Here is a 12,170-nt window from a genome sequence, read left to right as displayed (position 1 = left end):
TTGAAATGGGGTGAAACATGGCACCAAAAATATACCACTACAACACTCATGCTGCATGTACTGTAAGTATTAAAAATTAAATCCAAGAGACTACTGTTTCTTTGAGGCTTCAGGATCTGTTTTTCCTTGCATTTCTTCAAGCTTGATAGTGCAATGCCATGTTCTCTTATGTGAAGGAAGTTTTTGTAAGAAGCCTTCCCTGTTTCTGTGTCACAGTCTGCATTAGCCTTCAGACTGGGCTTCTTTAAAGGCATCTTTGCTAAGCATAGTTGCACCAAAACCAGCAGTTGTGTCTAATGGGCTTATTCATCCACTTCTCTGACAGTGTAAGGGAGATTCACAGCAGGGTGACAGAGGGAGATACAGGCGATACCTCTCAGCAGGCTGAGTACTGCTCAGGTTTTCTCTCAAGAAAATGCACAGACCTACAGCCGCTGCAGGTGTGATGCCTGGGTGCAGGTAAGGACAGAGCCAGAGTCACCAGGCCGAGGTGGTCACAGGCAGTGGCCGGCAACCACTCTTCTGGCCATCATGTTCAAGTACTGGCACTTCTTCTTTCTAGACAAGCAGTTTTTCCAGAAGGAGAGTTTGCTAAGCACCATCCTCGTTCACAGGTCACTCGGGTTATTGAATCCCATGAGGCTCACTTCGTTACATGACTTTGGCTTATTGTGACAGACTCTTGTAATAATCCCAAAGTTCTCTTTCATGCATAACCATCGTCTTCACTGCCCAGCACTGCAGAACTTTTGTATCCCGACTGTTCTATCAGGAAAAAAATTCTTCCCTTTAAAAAACTTCCAACAGTTTAGAGACCAGAGCGATTTGGCACAGTGAAGGTAAGGTTATAGCTGGGTGTGATGACATGCTGCATTCAGTCAGTGTAACCCTGCTGCAAGTAACAGGCAAGCTCCCCAGCAAAGCTGTGGACCTTTCTTCAGGCTCATGCCAACAGAAAATCTGATTTTAACGGAACCACAGTAATGAAACTCAAATCTTAGATTTCCAGAGCGGAGTAGATATCAGTGAATTCAGAGTTTACGGTGAGGCCACTGTAAAGCTGACACAGAGCTACAAAAATGACATACCAGTACCTAGCTTACAGGAATGTCCTGAGACAGGCTTCATTAATCTTTGCCAAAATCTCCAAGACCCTTCAGAGAAAGGCATTGAAGAGCAAACAATTATTTAGAAAAGCAGTGATCTTTGGCTGGCAATCTGCAGTTTCCCATTTTACATTTGTAAACACAGAAATGCCTGTGAGCCAGCTATCCTTGCTTTACAAAGTGGATTCATCTGGATAACCTGACACCTGGTTACAAGTGCCACTTTGCGATACTTGGCAAAGATCTAAAATAATTTTTAAAATGGTGAACTGAAGTCTTCTAAGAAGATGTATGAAAGCTCAGCCAGTTTATCATGCTTTCCTTCCTGCTTAGGTTTCCCTTCAGTTCAGAGAAACAGCACCTTATTATTTTTACAGTATCGAATATGTTTATGAAGAGAAACAGTGAAGAAACTTGAACTGTTCCTGCCTATGAGAAGCAAAGTTTTTTCTAAGATCTCGTTCAGAATAAATGACATCACTCATTTTGGAAAGGCATTGATAACCCTGGTGGTCTAAAAATTAAGTGAATGTTTATGTTTATGTTGAACTGAAGATATAATAACTGTGTAAAAAAACTTTTTTTTTTCTTAGTCTTAGGATCCATTTGAGCTACAAACTATTTTATTACGTATCTTTGTAAGCATTTGGTTTACTGCAGTTAGTAATTTAATGCTACCAGTTCATACTAAAAAAAATATATGGGAAACTCAGAAGTGGAGGGACCAGATCCCACAACTCGTTCACCTACCAGAGTCCAGCTCTGCATGCCCTTAGAAGCATTTATAAATACTTGAATAATAGCAGAAACACACTTCTGCAGCACCAAACCTGACAAACCAGCACCATTTGAGTAGAATTTGTTGTCCTGCAGTAGCCTGTTTCTGAAAACAATCAGAAAGTAATACTTATAGACGTAGTTCTACAGGGAGGGGGATATTTTCCAGAATGACCACCCTACCATGATGACTTTATCACTGATGGATATGGCCCATGAGCACCAGCATACATCCCACGCTCAGTTCTGGAAATCAGAGTGCAGGTCCTGCTGTGTCACAAGCTGCCAGTGCCAGTCTTTTGAAAGAGGTGTTCAGAGCCAGAGTGGTGCTTTGCTAGTGTGCACCTTAGGGGCAGTGTGCTTATGTACAACATAACTTTCTGACATCTGTTGCCATGTGTGAGTTATTTCCCTTTGGTTGAGGTCGGAGCTCATGCCCAGCAACACAGAGCACTGGGGAGAGCACCCTGCTTTTCACCAGATCAAGACTTCAGTTTTGGTAGAGGAAATAAATGCTATTAAAAACAATATTATTTTTTTAATTTGCTCACTACTGTGGGTAGCTGGGGATGGAGCTACTATGAAGGCAACACCTGCCGTCCCACAGCACAATGTGCAGCACTGTGCAGGCTGCCCAATGCTTGTGGGACACAGGAAAAGGAAGCAAATCCATCTCATCCTGCCCGCAGATCAACATTACCCACTCCTGACCCAGATGCTGGAGCCAGTCACATGGCTGTTATGAACCCTAAAGAAATTCCACCAAAGGAAAATAAATAACTTCGAGAAAGAAACTGGCTGGGCATTGCCTCAGTGGACAGCCCCCACCCTTTGTGGAAAAGAAGTTGCTCCAGGTGCTGAGGGAAAGCCGAGTCGCTTCCACTGCCTTTCAAAGTCAAATGACAGCAAAAAGGCAGGACCATTTAGGCACAAGATGTAGAATAACTACAGTGGCTTTTGATCATCATACACCTCTTTGGTCCTCCTACCAAGCTTGGTAGTGTCTCTGCGGGAGTGAGCACACTACATTCTCGTCAAGGAAATGCTGAACGGGTTTGCAGTGAGTAGTTTGTTCCATTTAACATAAAGCTGCAATCAGAGACACGAAGGTATTGCACAAAATGGTTGCAAGACTCTGATTTTTATCTTGTTCTGATGTTCTCCAGGACTACACAGTTATTTATGAATAGTTACTTGCAGGGTCACAAACATGCTTATTTGGACACCCTAATTCTGGAATTAATTGTCCATTCAGCAGCAGCTGGAAAACATTTTGTTAGCTTAATGAGGCAAACACACAGACTTCATCATTCCACTTCATCCAGCCCAAGTCTGTCTAATATCGGTCTGGTTCTCTTTGAAGCACATGATAAACACGGTACTAGTGCAACCACTACAAATTGATACCAACTGAGATGTACCTGTGTAGTTGTAGACAGTACTCGGGGAATGATATTTGCATAGCAAGTTGTAGTAAAGAATAAGATGGCAAACAAATGTAGAAATGAGGTATCAGTTAGCCTAATGGTAGAGCAGGTAAACTAGTCAAGCCATATTCATACTAAATTTCATCTTCTGACTCCTGATCTCGTTCAGTTGTTTTCAGTAATCCCATTTCCATGGCCTGGGACTGTTTAACCTTTGAACGAACTGCCCTGGAAACAACAACAACAACAAAAAAAAAAAATAAAGAGTTGTCAGTAGTAACACCAAGTCTCATCTGGCCATTTTTACATGGTAGAAAACTGTTTAACTCTTGCATCTCATGAGGGAATTAGGATAATTGATTTATGAAGACTTGAAGTGGGCCACTGCGGAAGACATCATAAAGAGGAGATAATGATTTCAAGCAGAATCTGGGCAGAATTTAACCCAGGGCCTTAACTGTAGACACCTGTATTTTAGCATGAGTGACCACTCTACAATGCGAGCATGTACTGTGACATTAGTATGTACTGCCTTCAACAACACCACCTGTACGTACTGCTTGTAAAAGCTTGTGCCTGTGGACACATCTAAGAGCTTTAAAGCAAACCTTAAGCAAATCTCAGTGTAACATCTAGGAAGTTCAGTGTTGTTCAGGCACGAGACAGATTGCTATGCTCTCCTGGAAGAGTACTATAAAGCAGTGAAGAAGAGTGAGTCTGGAACAAACAGGATCTGTGCAGCGTGCCGTGATCAGCCTGGGGGAGGTTGCCTGGTGCTGCAGCAACCACCATTGCCAGCAGAAGGGATGCAAGATTGCTGTCACTTTCTCTATAGTTGTCATCTTTTACAGAGCAAAACTGTTACCCAGCCTTGAGCGTTGGTGCCTTTTGGACTGCGATCCAAAAAGACGTGGTGCCTCCATGGTGCAAAGCAAGACTGCAGGAATTACATATGGCCAAAGCACAATTAAATAGGGCTATTAGGACGGTAGCATTAAATCAAGGGGTGAGAAGCATGTTTGCAACAGTGCAGGAAAGGGCTTAGTAAGGTCCTGCAGGCAGCAGGTGATCATACGTGACAGAATCAGGCTCATTTGTACAACCAAGTTAACTCTGCAGTTGGAATTTTGTCAGAATGAGCAGTATGCAGCGAGGAAAAGGATTAACTTTAGAAATTAGGGGATGAAACTGGCTAGGGAAAAAGAAATCTGTTCTAATCACAGCTAGCCATGAAACTCGTCCAATAATCTTCAAAGTCAAGTCATAAAGCTTGCTGACTAAGCCACTTAGAATTAGTGGGAGAGAAGATTTCGTAGGAAAAAAAGTCTCTCTCTCTTGCAATTTTTTATGCATTTAAATGTAGAAGACTATCAAAAAGAGCTCATTTTATGTAAAAAGCATTATGCTGTCAGAGCTGTACTTCATGAATGTTTTTCCACTTTCTACTATAGCGATGAGTCGTGTCATCTTTATTGATTAGCAATATCTATTTTTATTTTACCTTCCAAGACAGTTAATTACTTTGTGGAAACCTTTTGATTTGTTGGTGAAACTTTTCTAAAATAAAGCTCCTGCTAGTCTAAATAGACAGGTTTCCAAAGTTTTAGTGCTTCAAGTCACTTACCAGCTGACAATTGTGTAATTCACTGCAAGTATAAGAAAAGCAAAGGCATAATGCCAGCAATAGCACATAGTCAGGAACATCATATTAGTATGATCCATCTGATTCCACTCTGGGCTCCCATTTGGAGGATAAAGCACAAAGCCAATCTGTAATAAAATAAAAGATACTTAGCAAGCATCATTTGACATGTGCCCTATATTGTATTGTCTATTATGATAGGCAGACATTTCATTTTATTATAGTGCTGATTATTTCTGTGATTATTATTACAACCAATTTTGCAGTCACACTCTGATGAATCATTTCACACAGTTTTATGCAGAAATGCCTTTGAAGGTGGCATGCCAGTCCCAGAGATCCCCTGCTCTTGCCCAGCAAATTCAGGAGTCGACCCAACAAATCCTGCAGTGACCACAATTACGTACTGTAAGGAAAGGAGCTGGTCCTCAGCTCCTCAGCCGTTTGCAGACTCACTACTTCCCAACAGCATCTGGGAATGTGTTACATGGTTCAGAAGATGAATAAAAAATAAGTAAAGGTGAGTTGTAAGTCTATTTCTTCTGGATCATCCAAGAAAGAGGTCAGGTTTTGAAATTAAATTATAACAGAGCTTTCTCACTCACAGCTGTAAGTCCACATAAAATACATAGCTGATGTGTTTATTCAGATCTGAGAAAGATCAAATTCAGATTAATGTATAAGTTGGGAAACTAGTAATCCCATGGCTACACAGGGGTCTGCCTTGACAAGCATTGGTCCTCTGTACTGCCTAATATTCTTCAAAGTCATCACTCAGCAGTTTAGCTGAGAATTTAGGAGCTGGGAAGAGGAGGAGAGGAAGGAGGGGGGAGAGGGGGGTGGTGCATTTTGCATTTCCATGCAGAGAATTCAGTGAATGAGAATGTTGATGATGCAGAAAGAAAGTCCCTTTACCTTTTACAAATTTGTCATGCTGCAGCCAGTATGTGGTTTTCAGTCACACATATGGTTGAAGTCTGATGAGGGTGTGAAAAAAGCCACACTTAAATCTCTTGTATTTTTAGTGCTTCAATTTTTTACTTCGAAACAAAACCTACATTGTCTCCAGAGCTAAAGAAATAACTTGTTCTAAAATTAGACTAGGCAGACAACAAAGAATAAATGTTTGCAACTAATTCCTCTTATGTAAGGCTTCTTAAATCACCAAAGAAAAATTTACAAACAAGAAAATAAAACAGCAAGTGCTGCAGCACCAGGTTCTTGTGTTCATTTATAGAAAAATACTGCCATTTTGGAGGTCTGTCTTCTTGCCAGAGCAAGTATTTAAATATTTGATTTGGTGCTGAGTGTCCAGTTCTCCCAAGGAACAGCAAACGTTTTTATTAATCGTGTCTGGCCAGCATATAAAAAAGGGAAACCAGTCTAGACATACTGGAAAGAAAAGTCACTGGAGTGACCTCAGTTCTCCACTATAAGATGAAACACACATCAGCAGCAATACTCTGTTTTCTTTGTTACAAGATCACAGCAATTTGTTAAATTATCTCTTTTGTTTGACAGTGGAGAAAAGGTTGCTATTAAATATCTATTAATTGGATAGAATCACAGGTAAGTGAAAGCATGGCAGCTACGTTTTGAAGAGCTCTTTTGGGAGTCATACCCCTGAAATATAAGAGTTTGGGCTGTTAGTTCTGCTCAATTTCTCTCTGGAGAGCAGGAGGCTTTACATCACTCAGTGTAATAATGTGAATCAGGATCTCAAATACTTTTTAAACCTATGTTGCCACTGTTGAAATGCTTTTTAAAAAGCAGCAAGAGGCAGCCAACAGGAAAGACAGTTAGTGCCTTCGTTCCCCTCCATGCGGTGTCAATAGGTGCTTTGCCTCACCTGCCCAGTACTCGGCTGAGCACTGGCTGACTGCTCTGGCAGCTGACAGTGGGGACTGTCTTTGTGAAGAACAGCATCTATTGCTGGGCTGTAAAATCGCTGCCATTTGGCTAGTGAATTTTGAACAGGCCATCGCAGAGATCACAGGGGATGTTCAGTTGCAAGGGAGAGCTCATCAAAATCACCTTAGCTTTTTTATTGGTTCAAATAAAAAACACTAGAGATAAAATGGCTTTTTCATCTGTAAAACAGAGGTGATAAATACTTTTATCTCTTTAAAGGGACATTAAGAGTGCATTGTTTTCTATGAGTCCTTTGAGGTCTGTGCTTAAAGGGCATAATATAACACATGTGAATCATCTGCAGAGGTGTAAAGGACTGATTTTGGTGAAGAAAGAGATTCCTAAGGCAGAAAAGTGACCTACCTGCCAGAACCAGCTGCCTTGTAATATGCAGAGGCTTGTACGGAGCATCTCTAGCACAATACTGCCACGGAAGAAAACTTCTAGAAATATGCAAACAGCAGCTCCAAAGATAGCAAATAGCAATAATTGGTGAACATGAACATCCAGCATGGCTCTCCCATGAAGATGGTAGCAAAAGAGAAAACCTGAAATAAATTAAGTGATCAGTTTAAGATATTTGCTTGTAATCTCCCTACATCTGCTTTTAGAACACAGAGAACTTTCAGTGGGTTTTTTTTATGCCAATATCACCTTCTCTGTTGAACTGAGTAATTTTCTAAGACTGATGCCTATGTACTGTGTACTCCCACCCTTGAGCTCAGACCAGGAAATTGCATGGGAAGCTGCATCTTTGTCACCTTTCATCTAAAACACGTTAACAAAAAGTCTTATTCATCTGGGTCTGCAGTGTACCAAGAGGGATGCTACAAGATACACTGCGTGTACAGAAAACATAAATTGAGTGTGTCTCCAGTGCAGTCCCAACATGTGGTTGCTGTGCAGGTAAATCACAGAATCACAGAATCACCTGGTTGGAAGAGACCTTTAAGATCATCGAGTCCAACTGTTCACCGCCTCCCTGGGCAACCTGTTCCAATGCTTAATGACCCTCTGTGTAAAGAAATTTTTCCTCATATCCAACCTAAATTTTCTCTGATGCAACTTAAGGCCATTCCCTCTCGTCCTGTCATTCATAACATGGGAGAAGAGATCGACCCCCACCTCTCTACAGCCTCCTTTCAGGTAGTTGTAGAGAGCAATAAGGTCTCCCCTCAGTCTCCTTTTCTCCAGACTAAACAATCCCAGTTCCCTCAGCTGCTCCTTATAAGATAAGTTCTCTAACTCTGCACTAGTTTTGTTGCCCTTCTCTGAACACGCTCCAGCACCTCAACGTCCTTCTTGAAGTGAGGGGCCCAAAACTGGACACAGTACTCAAGGTGTGGCCTCACCAGTGCTGAGTACAGGGGGACAATCACTGCCCTGCTCCTGCTGGTCACTCTATTGCTGATACAATCCAGGATGCCATTGGCCTTCTTCATCACCTGGGCACACCACTGGCTCACGTTCAATTGGATGTTGACCAACACCCCCAGGTCCTTTTCTGCTGGGCAGCTTTCTGGTGACACTTCCCCAAGCCTTAGCTTTACAGTGGGTGTTGTTACCCAAGTGCGGGACCCAGCACTTGGCCTTGTTCAATTTCATACAATTGGCCTCAGCCCGTTGGTCCAGCCTGTCCAGATCCCTCTGCAGAGCCTCCCAACCTTCAGGCAGATCAACACTACCTCCCAGCTTGGTGTCACTTGCAAACTTGCTGAGGGTGCGCTCAATCCCCTCATCCAGATCATTGATAAAGATGTTAAAGAGAACAGCCCCCAAAACTGAGCCCTGGGGACGCCACTGGTGACCAGCCGCCAGCTGGACTTGACTGCATTCACCACCACCCTCTGGGCCTGACCATCCAGCCAGTTTTTGATCCAGTGAAGTGTACACCCGTCCAAGCCATGGGCGGGCAGTTTCTGCAGAGAAACAGTGTCACAGGCCTTACTAAAGGCACACACACTGGCTTTGGCTAACAAGTTGTGCACCATGTCAGTACATATATTGAAGCACGTGCCTGAGCCTTTGAGCACTTACCCAAAACAGGCTTCTGCGGCTCTTTCCATAATGTTTCTGTTGCTATCTGGGACACTTAGGAATACACAGATATGTCTCCACAATGTGTGATCATGCTCTGGGCTGCAGTGCAGACAAACCCTCAGCAGTTTAAGGAGGGCCAGTAGTCACCTTTTTATGCGTAGGCTCCTGTAGGCTCATTCTTTAAGGCTGATTGGAGATTTCCAGACAAAAGACTGGATACTCCTCTGCAGGTTTCACATGCACCTCTGCAGGGAGAGGTAAACTGACCTTCAATAAACACTGCTAAGGAAAGCATCATCCTGTCCATGGCCACTGGCAATGCGTTGGTCCCGTGAGCCACGATGTCAACCAACCCTGAAATGCCATAGAAGAGGTACATGGTGGCATGTTGCCAATTTGTCAAGTGATCCCAGTGCTTTTCCTCGTAATTATACAACTTCAGATGAGGTCCATCGGGGACAAACTGCTCAGCCACCATTCCTGCACATGAAATGAGAAGTGTAACTATTTGTCCTGGTGCTTAAGGAATAGACTGATGGTAAGTCTTCACACAAACAACAGAGGCTTAGAGAGAGAGAGTGAGAGTTATATATCCCTGCACAGCATTAAGGACAGTCAGTTTAGGGCTTAGCCTGGCTGTCTGAGGCTTGCTCTGTGTGATTGCTATGTTTCGCTCCATTTTGCCCAGTTCAGCCATTCTCAATGAAGTTTTTAACATGTTGTCCAAATTCAAGTGCAAAGGCACAGAGGCCTCAAAGATAGTAATTTTATATAAATTTACAAGAAAATAGACAGTGGGTGAAGGAGAGATGAAATGAGTTGCTTTGCTGAGGGAAAGACCACGGAGTGAGCTCAAGTATATATTAACATCACATAACCATGAGACTAGAAAGCCAGAGGAAACCAGGCTTCAGCTCCTCTCCTGATGGGACTATTTGAATCTTGCCATTTCCAGCAGTGAAAATGGAGGCAGCTATTCTGTGCTGCTTTTTTTTTTAAAAAAAAAAAAAAAAAAAAAAAAAAAAACAAAACTTTTTGAAAAGCCTCCAAAAAAATAACTAGTATAAAACCCCTATGACTGAAAAAATATAAAAAAAAAAAAAAAAAAACCAAACCAAAACTATTGTAGTAGTCCTCTGACTGAATTTTTCAGCTGCCTTTCCCAGTGGTTCAAACATGAGTATAACACATGCTAAAGTCCCGAAAAGAAAGATTTGCCATTTCAGTCCCCTGCAATATGCAGGACAACAGGGTTCAGACTTTAATTCAAAGGGTTTTTTTCCTATAAAGCCATGAAAGGAAATCCCTTCACCATGCAGAGTTACTAAAAGTCCCATGAGAGTATATACTGAGGATGGTATTTGAATTGCTGCTCCACTGCCTCCCTTACCTTGGCCCCTTGGTGTCTTGCTCACTAGCAGCAGTGCTCTGGCAAGGGGAAAGCTACTTCTAGATACTTCATATCATTAATGAAGTTTGGGAAGGGTTTAAAATACATTATGCTTTTTAAATGTTAAAGTTAATTATACTGTTTATAAAGCATGGGCCAGTGTACTGCTGTATACGTAGATGTGCTGCAGAGCAAATACAGTTTTTCTGCCTTTATTTCAAGTTTTCCTAACACAGAAACAGCAGGTTTTATTTCTATTCCTTCTGCTACTTTTACTCTTTGTCCTTGCCAGTCTTTTCTTGTCCACATTTTTGACTGGAATTGAAATTACCATATGTTAAAATAATAGCTTTTTGTTTCAGAGTGAAAATAAAAACACTAGATGAGTGTTTTAGCTGCCAACTACCTCTAGACACAAACTGGGAGGTTTGTAGGACAGATGTCCCCACTCACACCTCAAAATGAATGCTCTCATTGATACTTTTTTTAAGGCATATCAAAGTGTATACTGTGCACACAACATCACTTCAGTGCTGATCTATCAACTGTGCTGATGATACAACTCCCAGAGGGGAAGGAAAAGCAAGAACAGGATTTTGGCACAGCCTGCCCCTTGATTAGAAACCAGGCAACTCTGAGCACCTAAAGAAGAGTGGATAGATAGAGTCTTAAAATCAAAATGTAAATCAAAATAAAGATCCTTTTCGACTTGAGAGACACACGTGCTGAGCTCCCCAGGTCCCCTGTTATTTAGCTTACTTACTTTATAAACGCAAATTGCTAACATTCAGCCTGCTGGAATATAAACAAGAACTAGGCACTTCCAGTGGGCTGCACAGCTCACTAAACCATCTCCATGGGTTTGTACCCAGGCCTGTCCAGAATGGAAGCATAAACAGCTCCCTCCACCCACTCCCAACCACCCCATTGCAACAGTGGCAATAAGATCTGAGTTCAGTCTTTCTTCGTTAATATTTTCACTTTTGAATGATGTCATTGAAGAAACATCTGTGTATATATATTTCATCAAAAACTCAGTGGAGACAACCAACATCTGAGATGGCTGGATTCAAAATTGAAAAGCAATGACCCCACAGTCTGGTGCTCCCAGTCTGCATGTGAGAGCCCCTTGCTTAAACATTTTGTCTCCCTTACCGAAGCAGTAAACAGCATATGAAACTCAGATGGACCAGCTGTAAAGCAGTCAGGAGACCTCAAAGAAGCTCCAGAAGAGTGCTACTGATGAAACTCTGTTGCAGTTGTAACTATGTGATTAATAGCAGTATCCTCGCTAGTTCTTAGACGCGTGATGTTTAAAGGACAAAATACCAAAATACAATGAGATACATTTTATCAGTGAACAAAACTAAAAAACAAGAATTTTAAAAAAAGTTAAAGTGCACAGCCTTTTTTGTTGTGTGCCCCAAGTCCACCTTACTTACCAATCAGGGCAAACACAGCTTTGATGATCCCCTCAACAAATTCCAGGCGCTGAAATCCTGCCCTGGAACCAAGGTAGCAAGCGTTCTTGTTTTTTCGACAGGCATACTTCAGTGGATACTTCACCGACCACCACAAGCCAAAAAGAAGGAAAAAGCTTCCAGGGAGAGCATGCCCTTTGAAATTGCCCATGGCGTTCTGCTAGGTGATACCTGAAGGTGAAACAAATGCAGATCGATTATGGGAATAGTAGGAGAATTCTCTGCATTATAATTTTAAGATATGTCCTTGCATAGATCTAAAGGGTGTCACTTAATTAAGTACTCACACTTTATTTAAAAATAAATTGGGGTATTTATCTTCCCTGGCTCTTCAAAACACCCAGCCCGTCTCCCCAGTTTCACAGCTTTGCAGAACAAGAGTAAGAGATCCAACTG

General features: G+C 42.0%; 1 protein-coding gene across 1 annotated transcript; it reads right to left on the bottom strand.

The window, feature by feature from the left end:
• Positions 1–3,150: 3,150 nt before the first annotated feature.
• Positions 3,151–11,947, bottom strand: TMEM45A (transmembrane protein 45A). Its single transcript, XM_010134050.1, has 5 exons — positions 11,736–11,947; positions 9,171–9,383; positions 7,227–7,411; positions 4,935–5,080; positions 3,151–3,538 (listed from the first exon to the last, which is right to left on the bottom strand). The coding sequence occupies exons 1-5, from the start codon at positions 11,923–11,925 to the stop codon at positions 3,445–3,447; spliced, it is 828 nt and encodes a 275-aa protein (XP_010132352.1). The 5' UTR covers positions 11,926–11,947; the 3' UTR covers positions 3,151–3,444.
• Between the last annotated feature and the right edge of the window lie 223 nt (positions 11,948–12,170).

This window comes from Buceros rhinoceros, unplaced genomic scaffold (assembly GCF_000710305.1).
Source record: "Buceros rhinoceros silvestris isolate BGI_N320 unplaced genomic scaffold, ASM71030v1 scaffold4754, whole genome shotgun sequence".
Lineage (NCBI taxonomy): Eukaryota > Metazoa > Chordata > Aves > Bucerotiformes > Bucerotidae > Buceros > Buceros rhinoceros.
This window is presented reverse-complemented; position numbering and strand designations above follow the sequence as displayed.

Excerpts from the sequence above, each read along its gene's own strand:
- TMEM45A (XM_010134050.1), bottom strand. The coding sequence starts at position 11,925 with ATGGGCAATTTCAAAGGGCATGCTCTCCCTGGAAGCTTTTTCCTTCTT. Across the intron at positions 7,412-9,170 it reads CTTAGCAGTGTTTATTGAAG|GTTTTCTCTTTTGCTACCAT; the intron begins GTCAGTTTACCT and ends AATTTATTTCAG. Across the intron at positions 3,539-4,934 it reads AATTACACAATTGTCAGCTG|GGCAGTTCGTTCAAAGGTTA; the intron begins GTAAGTGACTTG and ends TGTTGTTTCCAG.